The sequence below is a fragment of the Pseudophryne corroboree genome, chromosome 3, assembly GCF_028390025.1.
Source record: "Pseudophryne corroboree isolate aPseCor3 chromosome 3, aPseCor3.hap2, whole genome shotgun sequence".
NCBI lineage: Eukaryota > Metazoa > Chordata > Amphibia > Anura > Myobatrachidae > Pseudophryne > Pseudophryne corroboree.
Genome location: NC_086446.1, coordinates 284,093,023 through 284,115,724, shown reverse-complemented (window position 1 = coordinate 284,115,724; position 22,702 = coordinate 284,093,023). Strand labels below are relative to the sequence as shown.

Genomic DNA, 22,702 nt, shown 5'->3' with positions numbered 1-22,702 from the left:
GCTCATTGCCAGGGGGTAATATTCGTTGCCAGGGGCTTCATGCGCTAGGTGTCATGCTCTTTGCTAGGGGATAACGCTTGTTGCCAGGGATTTCATGAGCTGGGTGTCGTGCTTGTTACCAGGGGGTAATGCTTGTTGTTAGGGGTGTGCCCCCAGTGCCAGATATTCCCCTACAGTGCCAGATAAAAATATGCCCCCATAGTGCCAGAAACACATATGCCACATATGCCCCCACAGTACCAGATATTCCCCCACAGTGCCAGATAAAAATATGCCCCCATAGTGCCAGAAACACATATGCCCCCAGTGCCACATATGCCCCCACAGTACCAGATACACATATGCCCCCAGTGCCAAATATGCCCCCCCAGGGCCAGATACACATATGCCCCCCCCTGTGCCAGCTACACATGCCCCCAGTGCCAAATATGCCCCCCCAGTGCCAGGTACACACCCACCCCCCGCTCACCGCTGCTGTGCTATCCGGGAAGGAGGGTACAGCACTCGCCTCTCCTGTGTCCGTCCTGTGTCTCCGGTGGCGTGTCTGTCAAATGAAGCGCCGGTTCGTGAGCCAATCAGAGCTGCGTACTGGCAGCTGCGGCTCCTGATTGGCTGCCGGTTCGCGAGTTCTGATTGGCTGAAGAACTGGCACTTTATCTGACAGACACTCCGCCGGGGACACAGGAGTCAGAATGGACACAGGAGAGGCACGCGCTCTGCCCTCCTTCCCGAACTGTACCCTCCTTTCCGGACAGCACAGCAGCAATCAGTGGCAGATTTATTAAGCTCGGTGAAGTGATAAATCGGAAGGTGATTAAGGACCAGCCAGTCAGCTCCTAACTGTCATTTTTCAAACCCAACCTGTGACATGGTAGTTAGGATCTGATTGGCTGGTCCTTTCTCACCTTCCACTTTATCACTTCACCGAGCTTAATAAATCTGCCCCTCGGTCCTCAAGTACCCCCAACTGTTCATGTTTTCCAGGTCTCCTCACAGGATTGCAAGTGAAATAATTTGCTCCACCTCCGGGTCTTTTAAAATGTGTCAGCGAGTAATGAATACACCTGTTCTACTGCTATGTGACCTGGAAAACATGACCTGTTGGGGGGGTGTAGTAGGGTATGCCAGCGGCCGGGCTCCTGGTGGCCAGCATACCGGCGCCGGAATCCCGACCGCCGGCATACTGACAGCTGGGCAAGCGCAAATGAGTCCCTTGCGGGCACGTGCTCCACGCTATCTATTCTCCATCCAGGGGGGTCGTGGACAGTAGCGGATCTTGCCATGGGCAAGCAGGACTTTTGCCCGGGGCGCCGCCTTCCGGAGGACGCCGGCGCCATCCGAAAGGCGCCTCACCAGGGCAAGATCCGCTGCTGCTGTGCCCCCCGCTGCCCGCTGTGTCCCGCTGCCCGCTGTGAAGGGAAACTAGACGCGGGACCTTTACTGTGCGGTGCGTGATGACGTCATCGCGCACCGCACAGCAAAGGTCCTCTCCACGAAGGGAACTAGACGCGCAGCGTCTAGTCTCCCTTCGTGGAGAGGACCTTTGCTGTGCGGTGCGCATCGCCCACCGCACATCATTTCAGCGGCGCTACTACTGTACAGGGGGCGTAACTGACCACGCCTCCTGTATGAAGCCACGCCCCTATTGATGCCCGGGGCGCAAAAAGCCCCTGAACCGGCCCTGGTCGTGGACCCCCAAGAGGGAGAAAAGGTGTTGGTACGCCGGCTGTCAGGATTCTGACGCCGGTATACTGTGCGCCGGGATCCCGACAGCCGGCAACCGGAAGACCACCCGTTGGGGTTACTTGAGGACTGAGGTTGGGAACCACTGTTATAGTAAAGACAAAATAAATTGGTTTTATAATTACATTTTTTTAACTTTATCTTTTCACTAATATCTTTACCAACCTAACATTGCCTATGGTAGCATCAGCTGGAAATACAGTCTAGCTTTACTCACCATCAGGGCCGTCTTAACAGCAGTGTAGGCCCCTGGGCACAGCAACGCACTGGGCCCCCTACCCATCCTCCAGCGGTAGGGGTGGGGGGGTGCTATCAGCGGCAGGTTTGATGTCCCACTGGTGGTAGGGGGTGTTCTATATGCCACTCAGTATGTAGGACCTGGAGCAGTACTTTCTGCTAATTACTCCTTTACTGCACAGATGGTGGGAGAACACTAAACTGTAGAAGAGGCATTAGGATGAATGAAGGGGCCCTGGTACATGACTTCCAGGATGGTAGCAGGTGTGTAATACGCAGGTGAGGGGTGGATAGTGGAGTGGACTTAATATTCATCATTTTCCAGTAAGAGTTGACTGCAGATAGCTCCAGTTCCTGGAAATAGATTTTTTAGCTTTGAATGCGATAAAAAATTAGAGAGTCCCACCTTTCAAGAGGTTCTGGGTACTTGGGGATCAGAGTTCAGGAGCCAGAGCAATCCACTGGCAAAAATATAAAACTGCAAACCAGATGTGTGAAGCTGGAGCATGGACCAGCTGCTTGAAGGCTTATATCTCCGGTTCTGGGCATAGTAGAAACAAGCTGCCAGTGTCCACTGAAAGGGGAGAGTCCCATCATTTGGAGAATACCCTCAAAAAACTCTAAGTCAGACAGAACCCGAGATATCTGGCGGGGAAGAGCAATGAACAGACTTGGATGGGGCCCACTGCTTCAAAGTCAGATATCTCCGGTTCCCCAGGGCCGATTTTCAAAAATATGGTACCCCTGGAAAGAGGGGACCCTCAGCTATCAGCCTAGGGCCCTTAGACTCCTGGGGCCCTTGGGCAAGAGCCCATTGAGCCCATAGGAAAAGACGGCCCTGCTCACCATCAATTTTATCCTAATACCTATATACTTAGCAACGTGAACATTGCAGAGTACATGTGTACAGGAAAGGATCTACTGTAACATCTGCAACGACTAACCGCACTTACACAGCAATACATGATTATTTACTAAAGGGAATCCAGTTGAGTAGGAGCAGCTCTGCTTATCCGCAGTATGTGTATCCGTCACCTGTTTATTATTACTGTCTCTCACAGTCACAAACTACAGTACTGTCCCCAACCAGCCAGGCTGTCACTCACTGGGTGTAACTGAGCTTGTCGCCGCCTCTCCCCCACCTCCCGGCTTGTCCCGCCCACCCGGCTATAAATTCCCTCTCCCGGCCGCTGTCGGCAGCACATAATATTGTGATCCCATATCTGGTCGTGGAGACAAGTCCCAGCTTCTCCTTCTCAAATGGGCCCCGTCGCCTAGCGTCTAACCCCCAGAGCCAGGCTCCTGAGGACATCACAAGTCGGAATACAGGTACGCTATAATGTGTGTGACACGGGTTCATGTTTCTGTATCAGGAGGACCAATGTACTTAGTGTTGTATGAGTAAATCCTCTCTGTGTTGATGTGTAAGCTCTCCGGGCTGGGATCTCCTCCCGGTATACGTGCTACAGTGGGTCAGTAGGCGTCCGTTCTAGAACATGCGGACAAGTAGCAGCAGGTAACCCCGATGTGAGAAGCTGTCACTGCTGTAGACTGACACTGAGCCCGCATATGCTTTGTTCTGGACAGCAAGGGGTCAATCCTGTGGCAGGGCTATGCTGTAGCTAGTAGTATGTGCACATAGGATATGTATGTACAGTGTGCACTAAGGCTGGGGAGGGGAGAACGCTGAGCTGTTACTATTGCTACATATGAAATGGATTGCCTGGTTCTATACACACACGTGGCAGGAATGCTTCTACCCTTCTGCGTCACCCCTCTTGGCACTGCATGGGTGCTACATGCGGGTGTGGTATGGAAGGTAGATAGTAACTAGGTCAACAGTGGTTAGGTTGACTACTATTGGTTTACAGGGTCTCTAGGTCGACAGGTCAAAAGGTTGACATGAGGGCTTTTTTCTTTGTAGAGTGACCGGGAACCCCAATTACTGCACCGTGGCTTCGAGCAAGGTGCCTCGCTCTGCTACCGCTTCGCTCGGCACAGATTACCGTTCCAATCGTAGTCCACGTGGATTGTTACCTATGAAAACGTTAAAAAAGAGAAATTGTGAAACTCATGTCGACCTAGTTACTGTCGACCTAGAGACCGGATCCCCTACGTGCTGCACTGCCAGATGGCAGCTTCCACAAGTTCTGTTGGTTGCACCTTAAGTCCCATACACACTTGCCGATAAAATGAGTGACGTCATCAGCAAGTGTGTATGCTGCCAGCGATGACCGATGCGTGGCCCCGCGGGTCGCCAACGATCGTCGCTGTTGGTAGGGCATGCACGCAGTATCTGGACTGTCGTCCACGACTTGCATGCAAGGCTGGCGGAGGCGTGATGTCACTGAGCGATAAGAGCGGTCATATCGCTTAGTGTACAGTCGGCCACTGGACGGCCCAGAAGGGGGAAACATTAGACGACGTCGCTCACAGAATGATGTCTTCTAATGTGTACGGTCCTTTAGACTGTAAGCTCTTCGGTCACACATCAGTGCTGTACTGTATACAGCCATGTAAGTCACCCTGCTATGCAGCTGGGCTGTGTGCTGGCAGGGACCCAGGCCAGACAGCTGGCCTGGGCCAGCTTGTGTCACTGGTGTAATCCTTTCTGTGTTGTGATCTGTGATGGCTGCTGGGGAGGGGGAGGCGCAGTGCTGGGGGAAGGAGGGAGGGCTTGCGGTTCAACCAGTTCAGACCAGTTTCCTAACCGTAGAGTGGTGCTTAATCATCCCTAACCCCTTCCATCCTGTCTGCTCCTATGTGCCATTAGTTAAAGCTCCAACATATTGCAGTGTAGAGACTATCTATGAATATAAGAAGTAATTGCAGTGGAGCAGTGCATCATGTATGTTCTACATATAGATGCTGAGTGATGGCCTGTCTAGTGTGTAACATTCACACAAGGAAAAAACTATTGGTGACAGACCATTTGATCTAAACACAGAAGCCACATGAGACAGCAGGCAGTGTGAACTAGCTTGTCCCTCCTACAAGTGTCTCTTGGCAGATGGCTGGAGTAGACCCTGCATTTGGAGCCCTAGTGAAAGATGCAGCTATTGCAGTGACAGCAGAGAATTTCCTTCCATCTCTAAACCAGTCCAAAGCGGTTCTGGTTACTGCTGAAGCTGCGCTGTTCCCCACCCCCTCTGCCTGTGTGAGCATTAATAGCTGGTCTTTTGTGTAACACAGCGGAGTATTAGCCAGGTGGTAGCTGGTCACCTACTAACCAGCTAACTCATTCCTCTGCAGTTTACTCAAATGTGTGAGCATCAAACTATCTTTTACAATATGGCTGGCTGTGCAAACATGAGCTGGCACTTCTAGCAGATATATTGTTAAACATTGTAACAATCTTATTTGTTTTTAATGGTAATTTTTCTTTTAATAGAGTAAACACTTAACCAACTTTTGCCATCTTATAGAAATAGATAACTACTTTCATTAAAACTGAATCACATTCAATCTGGTTTAACAGGGAGCTTACGCCAGTGATTTATAGGTTCAGTACTGACACTACATTGACCTGCTTGAATTAATTACAGTAAATGTCAATATTAAAGACCTTGGGGCTTTAGTATCAAAGCTTGGATGGAGAGAGAAAGTACCAGCCATCCAGCTCCTAGCTGACATTTTTCAAACAACCTGCAAAATTGAGCTAATATCTGATTGGATGGTACTTTATCTCACTTTTACAGGCTGTTTGATAAATGGCAGCTAGGAGCTGTTTGGCTTGTACTCTAGCTAATAATCTATCCTTTGGTACCTATGCCCCATTGCCTTGCTGCTACTTACTGGTGACCATGCCTATTGGCATGTTTGTTAGTGCCCTTGAAAGAAAGGCTTGAGTTATGCAGTTCATTGGTGGTATGCTAAATCTGATCTAAAGATTTTAATACAGCTGTAGGTAGATGGCTTGGCCTATTGCTCCTAGGGTCCATAGACTGAATTTTCCTAGGAAGTGACCAGACTAGATAAAGAGGACGTCTTGTACTGGTATATCCCTGGCTGGATTGTCACAATAGACAGGCTTTATACTTTGTCATGGATTCCAATAAGGAGCATCAACCTTAGTGGGTGTATAAGAAATGAAAATGTCTTGTCTGTTTGTCTTTATTGTGAACGACCTAACCCAGGTTATGATGTCTTTATTGGCGGGCACATTAAGCCTTGGTGATAACATCATCTCCAGGCATTCACTGTGAGCCAGAAGACCCGGGTCCACTCTGAATGCTAATAATCAGAAAAATAACCATGGGGGGGGGGGGGGGGGGGGGGGAGGGGGTGTTGGGTATGGGAGACCAGCAGTTAGGATGCCAGCAGTTAAGGTGGGTACACACTGGTAGATATATCTGCCGATCAATTGATCAGCCAATATATCTATGGACGGATCGGGCAGTGTGAGCATACACACTGCCCGATTAGTCAGGGACGGACGTCATGAACTGGGCGGGCATGTACGCCCGCCCGGTTCAGCTGTCAATCACCGCCGGCTGCCGCAACATGTGTACAGGTGGTTGGCCAACTGCCCGTACACACACAGCGACGCGGCAATATATCGGTAGATATATTGCCCGTCTGCTGTACTGTGGGGCCGGCGTGATACGTCTGTACGACTGAGTTCAGACGTATCGCCCGTACACACTTGGCTGACGGACCCGTGATATATCGGCCGTTCAAGAGAACGCCCGATATATCGGCCAGTGTGTACCCACCTTTAGAGTACCTGCACTGGCAGAACTACTGCTCGATATCCTGACAGGTGCGCTGAGGTAAGGGAATCATAACTCTCCCTCCCCAGCATGCTTGCGTTCAGGATTTTGGCAGCTGTCAACTACATCCCAACCTGGGTCAGTCACCCATGAGTGAAAGGGAGTAAGTACTAAAACCCCAGCTTCAACCAGTTCTGTGTCCTGGGTCTGAGCTGGGATAGAGCTGAGGTGTATGTGTGAAAGGTGTATAATAAATCTTTAAAGCCGCCCCCCCCCCCCCCCCCCCCCCCCATGCAATGCGCTGTTATATTTTAGGTTCTGTCATGAAACTAACTTTATTTTATATTTTTCAGTGTGTGGTTTATGTTAACCATCTTCAGGTTTCTGTTTATTGGTCTAGCAGTAGGTAGTTTCTAGAAAGAAGCCTGAAAAGCAGACTTTATTTTTTTATTTTCCTTTTGAAAGGAATCTGGATTGCAGTTCGGACTACAGGAATGTTCTGCAGGGATAGTTTAGTTTTTCCCTACTCTGTGACCTAATTTAACATTTTGTCTTGTCAGTTGCCACTCCTGGCCATTCATAACATGTGGTAAGAGTGTCTTAAGTATTTTTTCACTATTTGTGGAATAAATAATATTCTGAGCTTCTCGAACATAATCTTCGAACATAATACACTGCTCAAAAAAAAATAAAGGGAACACTTAAACAACACAATGTAACTCCAAGTCAATTTCACTTCTGTGAAATCAAACTGTCCACTTAGGAAGCAACACTTATTGACAATCAATTTCACATGCTGTTGTGCAAATGGAATAGACAACAGGTGGAAATTATAGGCAATTAGCAAGACACCCCCAATAAAGGAGTTGTTCTGCAGGTGGTGACCACAGACCACTTCTCAGCTTCTATGCTTTCTGGCTGATGTTTTGGTCCCTTTTGAAAGCTGGCGGTGCTTTCACTCTAGTGGTAGCATGAGACGGAGTCTACAACCCACACAAGTGGCTCAGGTAGTGCAGCTCATCCAGGATGGCACATCAATGCAAGCTGTGGCAAGGTTTGCTGTGTCTGTCAGCGTAGTGTCCAGAGCATGGAAGCGCTACCAGGAGACAGGCCAGTACATCAGGAGACGTGGAGGAGGCCGTAGGAGGACAACAACCCAGCAGCAGGACTGCTACCTCCGCCTTTGTGCAAGGAGGAATAGGAGGAGCACTGCCAGAGCCCTGCAAAATGACCTCCAGCAAGCCACAAATGTGCATGTGTCTACTCAAACGATCAGAAACAGACTCCATGAGGGTGGTATGAGGGCCTGACGTCCACAGTTGGGGGTTGTGCTTACAGCCCAACACCGTGCAGGACGTTTGGCATTTGCCAGAGAACACCAAGATTGGCAAATTCGCCACTGGCGCCCTGTGCTCTTCACAGATGAAAGCAGGTTCTCACTGAGCACATGTGACAGTCTGGAGACGCCAAGGAGAACGTTCTGCTGCCTGCAACATCCTCCAGCATGACCAGTTTGGCAGTGGGTCAGTAATGGTGGGGGGGTGGCATTTCTTTGGGGGGCCACACAGCCCTCCATGTGCTCGCCAGAGGTAGCCTGACTGCCATTAGGTACCGAGATGAGATCCTCAGACCCCTTGTGAGACCATATGCTAGTGCGGTTGGCCCTGGGTTCCTCCTAATGCAAGACAATGCTAGACCTCATGTGGCTGGAGTGTCAGCAGTTCCTGCAAGACAAAGGCATTGATGCTATGGACTGGCCCGCCCGTTCCCCAGACCTGAATCCAATTGAGCACATCTGGGACATCATGTCTCGCTCCATCCACCAACGCCACGTTGCACCACAGACTGTCCAGGAGTTGGCGGATGCTTTAGTCCAGGTCTGGGAGGAGATTCCCTCAGGAGACCATCCGCCACCTCATCAGGAGCATGCCCAGGCATTGTAGGGAGGTCATACAGGCATGTGGAGGCCACACAACTACTGAGCCTCCTTTTGACTTGTTTTAAGGACATTACATCAAAGTTGGATCAGCCTGTAGTGTTTTTCCACTTTAATTTTGAGTGTGACTCCAAATCCAGACCTCCACGGGTTAATAAATTTGATTTCCATTGATAATTTTTGTGTGACTTTGTTGTCGGCACATTCAACTATGTAAAGAACAAAGTATTTAATAAGAATCATTCATTCAGATCTAGGATGTGCTATTTTAGTGTTCCCTTTATTTTTTTGAGCAGTGTATGAACACTAAGGGGGAAATCAATTGGGGCACAAGGTTTTCTCAGCAAAAAACTTGCTTCCAACTTCGGATTACCATGAGTATGAGCTTTCTGGATACCTACAGTATCAATATAAAAAAAACTTGTCACAGGGTTTTCATCTCTGGGAACCCCACAGCACCTAAACCCCAAAACCTTCCTGTGGTCTCCCTTCTATCTTCCCAATGGGGAAGGGGGCTGCTGGGAGATAGTTATCCCAGCTGCTTAATTCCTGTTTTTTCATAATGATTTTAGAAATGCTCCTTTTTACCATGGTAAACAGACTTTGTCCTATTTGATTATAACCTTTGGCAAACCTTCAGTATGTTGGCTTTCAGGTTATTAAATGGAAACTTGCAGTTAAAAATTCTATGTGGATCTTCAACATCTTCGTGCCATTATTGGGGGAACACTTGTGAAACCAGTTCTGTGCACGAGTTCTGTGAATGTACCTATTGCAGAACTGGAGCTGCAAAGTGAAGGGACAGTTGTCTTAGCTGGGTGTACAGTCATCGGTTACTTCCCACAGTAGGGGAATGGGATCATAGCAGAATTGGCAGTATTCACATTTCATACCACATTAAGATAAAATAGCTGCCTTAATTTCAGTGACTACTGTAGCTTTTGTGGTCTGACTTATGCTGGTACACTAGCGAGATGGCCAGTGGTAGGACATTAATATGCACGGCACTACATGTGGTATTGTCCGGTTGGCTGCCCAGCCAGACAATATCACATGTGAACCCTGGGGGCCCACAGTTTGAGCATACACTGCACAATCTGGACAATTGACCAGACACACTGGCCTGAGCTCATAATGTGTACCTGGCTTTAGGGGTAGATGTACTGAGCCTTGGCAATAAAGTGGAGAGTAGCTGGTACAATTTCAATCAGCTCCTGCTAAAACCCCCTTGCTTTTGTCATGTAACTGCCATGTTAAAAGCAGTTCTTAAAACTGGTTTGGTGCTTTCTCTCTGAAAGGCTGGGTACATAGACCTCTGACTTGGTGAAACTGAAGTTGTCAACAGATGTTTGTGAAACTTGTCTCTGGAGTGGCCACACAGGGTCTGACACCATACACATGGCTAACAGCTGAACATTCATGTACAGTAATACATTTTATTTTCTGTTAAATATTAGAGATGAGCGCCTGAAATTTTTCGGGTTTTGGGTTCGGTTCCGTGGCCGTGTTTTGGGTTCGACCGCGTTTTGGCAAAACCTCACCGAATTTTTTTTGTCGGATTCGGGTGTGTTTTGGATTCGGGTGTTTTTTTCAAAAAACCCTAAAAAACAGCTTAAATCATAGAATTTGGGGGTCATTTTGATCCCATATTATTATTATTAACCTCAAAAACCATAATTTCCACTCATTTTCAGTCTATTCTGAATACCTCACACCTCACAATATTTTTAGTCCTAAAATTTGCACCGAGGTCGCTGGATGACAAAGCTAAGCGACCCTAGTGGCCGACACAAACACCTGGCCCATCTAGGAGTGGCACTGCAGTGTCACGCAGGATGGCCCTTCCAAAAAACCCTCCCCAAACAGCACATGACGCAAAGAAAAAAAGAGGCGCAATGAGGTAGCTGTGTGAGTAAGATTAGCGACCCTAGTGGCCGACACAAACACCGGGCCCATCTAGGAGTGGCACTGCAGTGTCACGCAGGATGTCCCTTCCAAAAAACCCTCCCCAAACAGCACATGACGCAAAGAAAAATAAAAGAAAAAAGAGGTGCAAGATGGAATTGTCCTTGGGCCCTCCCACCCACCCTTATGTTGTATAAACAGGACATGCACACTTTAACCAACCCATCATTTCAGTGACGGGGTCTGCCACACGACTGTGACTGATATGACGGGTTGGTTTGGACCCCCACCAAAAAAGAAGCAATTAATCTCTCCTTGCACAAACTGGCTCTACAGAGGCAAGATGTCCACCTCATCATCATCCTCCGATATATCACCGTGTACATCCCCCTCCTCACAGATTATCAATTCGTCCCCACTGGAATCCACCATCTCAGCTCCCTGTGTACTTTGTGGAGGCAATTGCTGCTGGTCAATGTCTCCGCGGAGGAATTGATTATAATTCATTTTAATGAACATCATCTTCTCCACATTTTCTGGATGTAACCTCGTACGCCGATTGCTGACAAGGTGAGCGGCGGCACTAAACACTCTTTCGGAGTACACACTTGTGGGAGGGCAACTTAGGTAGAATAAAGCCAGTTTGTGCAAGGGCCTCCAAATTGCCTCTTTTTCCTGCCAGTATAAGTACGGACTGTCTGACGTGCCTACTTGGATGCGGTCACTCATATAATCCTCCACCATTCTTTCAATGTTGAGAGAATCATATGCAGTGACAGTAGACGACATGTCCGTAATCGTTGTCGGGTCCTTCAGTCCGGACCATATGTCAGCATCAGCAGTCGCTCCAGACTGCCCTGCATCACCGCCAGCGGGTGGGCTCGGAATTCTGAGCCTTTTCCTCGCACCCCCAGTTGCGGGAGAATGTGAAGGAGGAGATGTTGACAGGTCGCGTTCCGCTTGACTTGACAATTTTGTCACCAGCAGGTCTTTGCACCCCAGCAGACTTGTGTCTGCTGGAAAGAGAGATCCAAGGTAGGTTTTAAATCTAGGATCGAGCACGGTGGCCAAAATGTAGTGCTCTGATTTCAACAGATTGACCACCCGTGAATCCTTGTTAAGCGAATTAAGGGCTGCATCCACAAGTCCCACATGCCTAGCGGAATCGCTCCCTTTTAGCTCCTTCTTCAATGCCTCCAGCTTCTTCTGCAAAAGCCTGATGAGGGGAATGACCTGACTCAGGCTGGCAGTGTCTGAACTGACTTCACGTGTGGCAAGTTCAAAGGGCATCAGAACCTTGCACAACGTTGAAATCATTCTCCACTGCACTTGAGACAGGTGCATTCCACCTCCTATATCGTGCTCAATTGTATAGGCTTGAATGGCCTTTTGCTGCTCCTCCAACCTCTGAAGCATATAGAGGGTTGAATTCCACCTCGTTACCACTTCTTGCTTCAGATGATGGCAGGGCAGGTTCAGTAGTTTTTGGTGGTGCTCCAGTCTTCTGTACGTGGTGCCTGTACGCCGAAAGTGTCCCGCAATTCTTCTGGCCACCGACAGCATCTCTTGCACGCCCCTGTCGTTTTTTAAAAAATTCTGCACCACCAAATTCAAGGTATGTGCAAAACATGGAACGTGCTGGAATTTGCCCATATTTAATGCACACACAATATTGCTGGCGTTGTCCGATGCCACAAATCCACAGGAGAGTCCAATTGGGGTAAGCCATTCTGCGATGATCTTCCTCAGTTGCCGTAAGAGGTTTTTAGCTGTGTGCGTATTCTGGAAAGCGGTGATACAAAGCGTAGCCTGCCTAGGAAAGAGTTGGCGTTTGCGAGATGCTGCTACTGGTGCCGCCGCTGCTGTTCTTGCGGCGGGAGTCCATACATCTACCCAGTGGGCTGTCACAGTCATATAGTCCTGACCCTGCCCTGCTCCACTTGTCCACATGTCCGTGGTTAAGTGGACATTGGGTACAACTGCATTTTTTAGGACACTGGTGAGTCTTTTTCTGACGTCCGTGTACATTCTCGGTATCGCCTGCCTACAGAAGTGGAACCTAGATGGTATTTGGTAACGGGGGCACACTGCCTCAATAAATTGTCTAGTTGCCTGTGAACTAACGGCGGATACCGGACGCACGTCTAACACCAACATAGTTGTCAAGGACTCAGTTATCCGCTTTGCAACAGGATGACTGCTGTGATATTTCATCTTCCTCGCAAAGGACTGTTGGACAGTCAATTGCTTACTGGAAGTAGTACAAGTGGGCTTACGACTTCCCCTCTGGGATGACCATCGACTCCCAGCAGCAACAACAGCAGCGCCAGCAGCAGTAGGCGTTACACGCAAGGATGCATCGGAGAAATCCCAGGCAGGAGAGGACTCGTCAGAATTGCCAGTGACATGGCCTGCAGGACTATTGGCATTCCTGGGGAAGGAGGAAATTGACACTGAGGGAGTTGGTGGGGTGGTTTGCGTGAGCTTGGTTACAAGAGGAAGGGATTTACTGGTCAGTGGACTGCTTCCGCTGTCGGCCCAAGTTTTTGAACTTGTCACTGACTTATTATGAATGCGCTGCAGGTGACGTATAAGGGAGGATGTTCCGAGGTGGTTAACGTCCTTACCCCTACTTATTACAGCTTGACAAAGGCAACACACGGCTTGACACCTGTTGTCCGCATTTCTGGTGAAATACTTCCACACCGAAGAGCTGATTTTTTTTTGGTATTTTCACCAGGCATGTCAACGGCCCTATTCCTCCCACGGACAACAGGTGTCTCCCCGGGTGCCTGACTTAAACAAACCACCTCACCATCAGAATCCTCCTGGTCAATTTCCTCCCCAGCGCCAGCAACACCCATATCCTCCTCATCCTGGTGTACTTCAACACTGACATCTTCAATCTGACTATCAGGAACTGGACTGCGGGTGCTCCTTCCAGCACTTGCAGGGGGCGTGCAAATGGTGGAAGGCGCATGCTCTTCACGTCCAGTGTTGGGAAGGTCAGGCATCGCAACCGACACAATTGGACTCTCCTTGTGGATTTGGGATTTCGAAGAACGCACAGTTCTTTGCGGTGCTACTGCTTTTGCCAGCTTGAGTCTTTTCATTTTTCTAGCGAGAGGCTGAGTGCCTCCATCCTCATGTGAAGCTGAACCACTAGCCATGAACATAGGCCAGGGCCTCAGCCGTTCCTTGCCACTCCGTGTGGTAAATGGCATATTGGCAAGTTTACGCTTCTCCGACGACAATTTTATTTTAGGTTTTGGAGTCCTTTTTTTACTGATATTTGGTGTTTTGGATTTGACATGCTCTGTACTATGACATTGGGCATCGGCCTTGGCAGACGACGTTGCTGGCATTTCATCGTCTCGGCCATGACTAGTGGCAGCAGCTTCAGCACGAGGTGGAAGTGGATCTTGATCTTTCCCTAATTTTGGAACCTCAACATTTTTGTTCTCCATATTTTAATAGGCACAACTAAAAGTCACCTCAGGTAAACAATGGAGATGGATGGATACTAGTATACAATTATGGATGGACTGCTGAGTGCCGACACAGAGGTAGCTACAGCCGTGGACTACCGTACTGTACTGTGTCTGCTGCTAATATAGACTGGTTGATAAAGAGATGTAGTAGTAGTGTATGTATGTATGTATAAAGAAGAGAGAAAAAAACCACGGGTAAGTTGTATACAATTATGGACGGACTGCCGAGTGCCGACACAGAGGTAGCTACAGCCGTGAACTACCGTACTGTCTGCTGCGACTGGATGATAAATAATGATATAAAAAATATATATATATCACTACTGCAGCCGGACAGGTATATATTATATAATGACGGACCTGCTGGACACTGTCTGTCAGCAGAATGAGTTTTTTATAGAATAAAAAAAAAAACACCACACAAGTGAAGTCACACGACGAGTGTTTAACTTTTTCAGGCAATCACAATATAGTATACTATACTACTAACTATACTGGTGGTCAGTGTGGTCAGGTCACTGGTCAGTCACACTGGCAGTGGCACTCCTGCAGCAAAAGTGTGCACTGTTTAATTTTAATATGTACTCCTGGCTCCTGCTATAACCTATAACTGGCACTGCAGTGCTCCCCAGTCTCCCCCACAATTATAAGATGTGTGAGCTGAGCACAGTCAGATATATACATAGATGATGCAGCACACTGGGCTGAGCAGTGCACACAGATATGGTATGTGACTGAGTCACTGTGTATCGTTTTTTTTTCAGGCAGAGAACGGATATATTAAATAAAACTGCACTGTCTGGTGGTCACTGTGGTCAGTCACTAGTAAACTCTGCACTCTACAGTTCTACAGTACTCCTAAGCTCCAGTAAATCAGGTCTCTCTCTCTCTCTCTCTCTCTCTCTCTCTCTCTCTCTCTCTCTCTCTCTCTCTCTCTCTCTCTCTCTCTCTCTCTCTCTCTCTCTCTCTCTCTCTCTCTCTCTCTCTCTCTCTCTCTCTCTCTCTCTCTCTCTCTCTCTCTCTCTCTCTCTCTCTCTCTCTCTCAATCTAAATGGAGAGGACGCCAGCCACGTCCTCTCCCTATCAATCTCAATGCACGTGTGAAAATGGCGGCGACGCGCGGCTCCTTATATAGAATCCGAGTCTCGCGAGAATCCGACAGCGTCATGATGACGTTCGGGCGCGCTCGGGTTAACCGAGCAAGGCGGGAAGATCTGAGTCGCTCGGACCCGTGAAAAAAAACATGAAGTTCGTGCGGGTTCGGATTCAGAGAAACCGAACCCGCTCATCTCTATTAAATATACATTGTGCCATTGTCTGACTCTAGCCACTTAACATGCAAAATAAGTAATTTACACACCTGAAGCAATCAAATGTATAAACAAAATTTAGTAGTCTCCATTATGGATAAAATAACCCACTGATGCCTGGGATCTGTACAACTAAACTGAAGAAATGTTTTCCTGCAAGTCTAATACAACTTCATTGTCCTGTCAGATTTGTTTATAAACCAGTGTGACATCCCACATATAATTGGTTCTGTGTATCCTTCCTCACTGGCTGCTGGGTGTAGGTGATGGTTCCGCCTATATTAAAATTATATACACCATGTATACTTGAATCTCCCTATTGGGATGTATACAGTCAAGCAACCAAACTTTTATATTAAACCAATCAAGTTCCCTAATAGTCCATATAAACATTCTAGTGTGTGTGTGTGTGGTGGTTTTTTCTTTCTCTCTTCCCCCTGTCAAGTTGTTCACCACAAAGATCGCCTTTCATGGTGCACATCACTGGGTAAAAACAAGAAGCAACAGATTAGTACCATTTTTTTTTATTTTTTTTTGTTTACCCCTCTGTTGGCCTAAATTAGGTAATGCTTCCTTTCAACCTCCTTAGGAGATCACAGCTTTCCTTTGGTATTGAACCGTGAAAAAAATGCAGAGTAGCTCCACCTCAGGCTGGAGGAAGACTCTTTGGTGGTCATTCCGAGTTGCTCGCTAGCTACTTTTAGCAGAAATGCAAACAAAGCCGCCGCCCTCTGGGAGTGTATCTTAGCATAGCAGAATTGCTAACGAAAGATTAGCAATTCTGCTATTAAGTATTTCCCTGCTGTTTCTGAGTAGCTCCAGACCTACTCCTAGATTGCGATCACCTCAGTCCGTTTAGTTCCTGGTTTGACGTCACAAATACGCCCAGCGTCCGGCCAGCCACTCCCCCGTTTCTCCAGCCACTCCTGCGTTTTCTGCTGGCACGCCTGCGTTTTATAGCATACTCCCGGAAAACGCTCGGTTACCACCCAGAAACACCCACTTCCTGTCAATCATTCTCCGATCAACAGAGCGACTGAAAAGCTTTGTTCGCCCGTAAGTAAAATAGCATAGTTTTGTGTAAAATTGCTTAGCGCGTGCACCCTGCAGTGCATATGCATGCGCAGAACTGCCGGATTTTAGCCTATTAGCAATTCTGCTAAAAATAGCAGTGAGCGAACAACTCTGAATGACCACCATTGTGTAGAAACACATTTGTGATTAAGGGAGCTTCCTAGGATGGCTTTTGGGCTGGATTCTCAATCATCTGGCCATCAGGAGAGTGTTTTTATACCTGCGTTTAACCTCTACCTTTCTTGCGGTTATCCATGCCTTTGGCCTAGAAGGCCCTGCATGGTAGAAGGCTACTCCTGTTGTGTGGTCATTTTATGTGGTATCTGATAAATGTTGACGTTTTATGCCATGTGGCTATTCTGCATTTTTATTTTGAGGTTCAATACTAAAGGAAAGCGGTGATCCGCATAAGGAGGTTGAAAAGGAGCATTAAAGAGGACTATCGTCCTATATGCAATGTTATTGCCCTAATCTAGGCCACAAAAACGGTACGCAGTAAATTGGATTGATCATCTGTTGCTGCTTTTTACCCCCTGGTGTGCACCATGAATGGTGAACAGCTTGACGGAGAAAGATCACTGAAGAGAAAACAATATACATTCTAGAATTGGTTTATTTCGACTATCTGGAAACCTCATCTGTTTAATATCCAGTGTGGTTGCTTGACTGTATCCATCCCAATAGGGAGCACCTAATCTAAATTTGTGTATATACTATTTTTATTTTTTTGACTATTGCTGGTATTCGTTTAGAATAGCCCAGCATCTGTTTTTGAGTACATGGAATTATTTTGTTTGTAACTTCCCATGTTAGTCTGCTAATTTCTTATGATAAACCCTAACAAATCTGATTTGAGGACTACCCTTAGAATAAAGATCAGGGCAGCAGTATGCCTGTTCTACAGAATAGCTCAAACTAGTTCTTGTTTGACTCGAGCCATAAAAGTCTCTGCTTTTCACTTATCTTGCAGGGTTTATACCATCTTAAGGAAAACAAGGTTTGAAACATGGCATCCATTCCATCAAGTGGCTCTCTTGTCGCAACCCATGACTATTACCGCAGTGAGTATCCGTGTGTGTGTGATTGCCTTGTCCATTATAAGCATTTGTTTGATCTGTAGGATAATCTTGCCCCTTAGTACTCATTTTCCTACATACTGTATCTGCAAACAACCTGCAAGCAGCTTTCTACTTTCTACGCTCCTGGGTTAGTCCACAAATAAAATGCCAGGTTGTGAGTCTCCTGCAAGTCATGGACTTGCTTCGAGCTGCACCAATATTTTCCCTTTAAAGGGGACCGCCATCTTCAGATAACTGTATTTTCCAGAATCAAATATTTCCGTAACTGACTAGATTAGGATGTTCGTTTGATGGTTTTGTGGTGGAGATGTAATATGCATCTGTCATGCATACAACCTAGGCTGGCCAACTTTAAAAGTCTGAATTTTTAATTGCATGAGTGGCAAAAACAACTCTACATCTGAAGAATGTCTAGCTGTAAGTGTCTCTAAACACTGCAGAATTCAGAGGAGACCATCAGTGTCAGTGGTCATTATCACCACCATTTACTTGGTTAATCTTTGCCCTTTTGCTACTTTAATACATTTTACTTTATTTTCCTAAAGTCCCCTTGCTTTTCAATCATGTCACTTTTTATCTGGCATAGCTGGTGTATTACTCTGGTATAAGACCTAAAGTTGCTCTCTGGGTGCAGTTCTATCCAATGTAAAGAGCACAGCAGTTAGAATGACAATATTAACATCTGTCTGCTATATATGCATGGATGAAAAGCATATAATGAAGACCAGCATAAAGCAGTGTCCTTACTAAATGTTGCTGGATGCTGTGCAACCATGCTTATCTCTGGAGCTGGACAAGCAAACCCCACTCCTGCTCCTTCTGACATGCATTTCTCATTGGACAGTACATGAGTCTGGTAACTATCTCATACATACTGTTCTGTCTTGGATGTTCCTTGCAACCTACTTCAGTGACATCTGTAACTTCTATCACTTATTAACCACTGTTTAATCTCGGAGTGTATATTTGCTACCTTCTAACAGGCTCCTCACTGAGTATCGTCCTAGGTCACTGGGTAAATAACATTATTTTTTTTATTTTATTTTTTTCCCCACCCCTTACAGGACGCCTGGGATCCACCTCCAGTAACAGCTCGTGTGGGAGTGTGGACTACTCTGGAGAGGTTATTCCTCACCACCCAGGTACATATGGTCACTTGCTGCAATCTGTTATCAAGTGATGACCTCCACCAGAGGGAGGGTGTTATCTGCCTAGTAGTGATACAAGTCTGTACTGTAAATATTTGCTTATCCTACAACAGTAAATACGTGAGATGATTGGAGTCTGGTTATGCAACATAACACCATATGGAATGTGTGGTTTTTATCCTCGCTGGAATTAGCTGATTATATTAAATGATGGTTCTGACCACAGTATTGTTTACCATTAAACTCTGAATTTGGGGAAAAGGAGTAAGATCCAGTTTATTTGCTTCTATGTGATGGTAGAGCATGGAATAAACAGGACACTGGCACACTATCTGGCACTAGATAACCACTCGCTAGATGACCAATTCGGTAGAATTGTAATTTCACCTGCTAAATGAGGGAGTTCTGGACCAAAAGAAGGGTGTTGCTTGTGTGCAGGGGTCTATTCATGAAGGTAGAGTGGAGACATTGCCCATGACAACCAGTCAGCTGCTCTGTATAATCTTACAGTATGCAAAATATAAATGTTACTTCAATGCTGATCGGTTGCCATGGGCAACTTCTCCACTGGCTCACTTCTCCACTTCTTAACTGCTTTGAGTAGACCCCAAAGTATCCTTGATTGTAATTTACCCAGAGTGTAGGATGATACTCTTGCCAGGTTTGGTTTATCACTTGAGAGGATCATACAAGATCTGAAACATTGCTTCTGCATTTAAATACTTTTTTCTTATCCCACAGGTCTTCCAAAGTCCGATCCTGGTCACTGGTGGGCCAGCTTTTTCTTTGGTAAACCATCACATCTCACCATGACCACTGTTTCAGAATCCCCAGAGAAGTGAGTATACTGCAGTAGTATTTGATGCTATAAGTGACAGATAATTATGGTGTGAGATGTGCGTAAGGAGAGTCTAATACTACATCTGTTATATATTTGTTTTGCAAATGAGTTGGTGGCGTTACACCCTGAACAACTCTCCCTGACTTGTGCCAAGTGACCTGCCTATTCCTGCTTCAGTCACGTTCTGTTCACCTGAATATTGGGTGACCGTGTTGAAATATATTCTGCAGGATAGGCTGTGTACTCTGTATGTTGCCAGCTCATGACTCAAATAAATATATATAATGAGGTGACAGGTTTGTTGCTTGAATGACCGTTTTAAGAGCAGTCGTGAATTCGTGGGCTGTATTGTCCAAAGTGCTAATTCAACCCACTTTAATTTGTTAATATATTAAATATTATAATTTAATCGTGCTTGGATTAGCTTGTACCCTCATGTTAGAGTGGATTAGTGGGGTGAAACACTGATCATGGTTGGTCTGATGTGGATTTTACTAGTATTAGCTAATGGAGTGCATATCTTCAGGTAACTGTGCTTTGTGTACCCCTGTGCCCACCTGTCAGCTAGGCTTAGAACAGTGGTCTTCGTTTTACCACAACAGCACAACTAAGTTATTTCACTTTTATGGTTTCGGAGACACTAACTTTATCTCTTACCTCTACAGCTCAGGAAGCTTTCGCATGACCAATGGCCTGCTCCCATGTGGCCTGGCTCAGGAGACAGTGAGGAAGAACAATATCAGTGACACCAAGACTGACTCCAGCGCCTCTGTCTGACCCCTTCATGCATTCCCCTCCTCACTGGAAGACGCTGGGTGGCGGAGCCCAATCCCTCCCCCACCCCTCCCCCTCTATTATAGACTGCTCCCATTGCTTTAGTCATCCTTTTTGTTTTATTAATATAACAAATAAGCTGTTTTTGCTACATTGGTCATACTGAAACATTCTTAATTGTTTGGTACCTTGCCTTATGAGGCCTTTTTTTTTGTACTTGTGTAATAAAGGTGGGCAGTCTCAATGAATGGCTGGTTATTGCATGGATCCCTCAAACTAGAAATTTTAACAGTTACACAATGTCTTCACCTTTCTGAAAGGTCTTGGCACTGCCTGATGTGAATGTATTTACACCACCAGTCATCAACCTCCAACAAGGATCAGGTACTAAAGGAAGTTTGTTTTAAACAAGAGTGAGAATCTTTCTCTTGGAATGGTTGAACAACACTGCAGCTCTGTGCCTGAGAGCCTCAGTAAGTTATATCTTCGGCCAAAGACGTAGGGACAGGAGGTGCAGTGTACTTCTAGCAGAGAATCCACAACAGCTAAGGGGTATAAGAACCATAAAAAGCCCACAGACATAACAGAAATATGTAGTCTCTCTCAAATCATGGTAGCTGAGAGCTAGCTGTACAGTTCCTGGTGCTTTTGAATAAAGTAATGGTAGTGAACCTTGGAGGATCAGCATAAGTATAGAACAGTTTGGAAGCTGAGAAGGGCTATAGAACCCTAAACTCTGCCAAGAAATTGATTGCGTTATGCCTTTCTTACTATCAAGAAAATGCATAGAGCAAAGATCTGCATAAATCTGTGGCTTCCAAACTGTGTGCCTAGGCATCCTGGGGTGCCGGAGACTCTTATGGGGATGCTTTGGGTTGGTGGTCCAGGACAAATCAAATTCTGGTCAAAGTGACAGGCAGAACCAGTGCTAGTGGCTGCCAATCATAAAACATGGCCAATCTGAAGCGCAACTGTAAACCACCACATTACTGAACCTATTGATAGGCACCATTTACTGTATATGTAATTTTTATGTATAATTGGTAAATGTTTATCCTAGGGCTGCCATGGCAGACACAGCATTAAAACCATCCAGTGTAAGAACTATATTGTACACTCCAGCATGTCTTCAGCTACCTCCTCTGTTGGACCTGATGGGAGACATTGCCAGCAAGGGCCATTGCAGGCCCCCTTTCCCCGGTGTGTGTACTTGCTGATGCCAGCTCCTGATACTGTTGGGTGCAGACAGATGGAATTTGTTTTAGATGTCATCACTGGGAAAGACAGAACAGTGATGCCCACTTGGACCCAGAGGGAGTAAACTCCTCAAAGCATAATGTTACAAGGAAAGATGTGGTTGTAGCATATTTGAAGGGTTTTCTTTGTGCCATGATGTGATCTCTGTAAAGGCAGAGAAGTAACATTTTCTGGGTAATCTCCCAACTACTGTCACTCTAGTGTTCATGAATGTGGATGTCCTTGTTTACTCCCAGATATTCACAATTACAGCTCTAAAGGGAAAATCTCTTCCTTTTTAAGAAGGGCTATACAGTAGGTATAAGCCAGTGGGAAGCATGGGTGACTATACAGTATAATGGTATTAATTTAGGTGACTTGTACAAATCATTAGAAAAAACATTTATTCCCATATTTTTAAAATGAGGGGGAGGGGGGAGAGAGAAACAGACTGCAGACCTCCATGCCATGGACTATTCCTTTCCTCAAATTGGGAACATGGCAAAATGGACAATCTATCCAACATGAGTTATTACATTCATTTCTCCGGCATGGTTCACAGGATAACAATGGGATATGATGAAGCGACAGCAGATTTGCAACAATTGGTCAAAGCTTTTAGGTCTCCCAGCATGCAATGGTCCTGTCCATATATCCCTGGCTCAGGCAAATCGTTTTTGTTTGGTGCGGACCATGGTCAGAGGGCTGCTGGTTTTAGCAGCCCTAAGCTTTCTTATTTTATTTTTAGTCTTACACTTTTATATATATATATAAAAAAAAAAAAAAAAAAAAATTTCTGTGCAATCTTTCTAAACGGCGTCTTATACGTACATTAGAGTCGCTCCGACAACTCTGCCGGGTCGCGACAACGCTTACCCATGAGTACAGTGTTTCGGCAGGCATCTGTGTCGGATATACTAGCAGGTCCGGCAGACGTTACCAGGCTGTGTCCAGAGCAAAGGGAGTAAGGTAAGGCATCTGTTCCGCTTAGAAGGGGAATACGGACACAGCTGCACTGTTTTGGGAGGAGACTACCAAACAGTCGCTGACGCGGCTGCCACCTCAGGTGCACCAGCGCTAGGCCTTAGTGATCATAGGCTCCAGGAATAGTATGAGGCCACAATCCCTAGGGTTGATGTCAGCAGTGGGGAGTCAGACGCTCTCCTGGTCGCCCCTTCCCCCAGTTCATGACCAGTTTCCTCTGAGTCTCCCGCAA

At 46.5% G+C, this 22,702-nt stretch overlaps 1 protein-coding gene across 1 annotated transcript; it reads left to right on the top strand.

Moving 5' to 3' along the window:
* The first annotated feature begins 3,170 nt into the window (after window positions 1-3,170).
* PPDPF (pancreatic progenitor cell differentiation and proliferation factor) lies at window positions 3,171-20,494 on the top strand. Its single transcript, XM_063959223.1, has 5 exons — window positions 3,171-3,309; window positions 17,379-17,469; window positions 18,552-18,629; window positions 19,377-19,473; window positions 20,142-20,494. Exons 2-5 carry the CDS (start codon window positions 17,415-17,417, stop codon window positions 20,251-20,253), a joined length of 342 nt encoding a protein of 113 aa, XP_063815293.1. The 5' UTR covers window positions 3,171-3,309; window positions 17,379-17,414; the 3' UTR covers window positions 20,254-20,494.
* The last annotated feature ends 2,208 nt before the right edge of the window (window positions 20,495-22,702 follow it).

Bases quoted from the DNA above. Each gene is read 5' to 3' on its own strand.
- PPDPF (XM_063959223.1), top strand. From the start codon at position 17,415: ATGGCATCCATTCCATCAAGTGGCTCTCTTGTCGCAACCCATGACTAT. The intron at 17,470-18,551 runs GTGAGTATCCGT...CACCCCTTACAG, and splicing joins AACCCATGACTATTACCGCA to GACGCCTGGGATCCACCTCC. The intron at 19,474-20,141 runs GTGAGTATACTG...TTACCTCTACAG, and splicing joins GTTTCAGAATCCCCAGAGAA to CTCAGGAAGCTTTCGCATGA.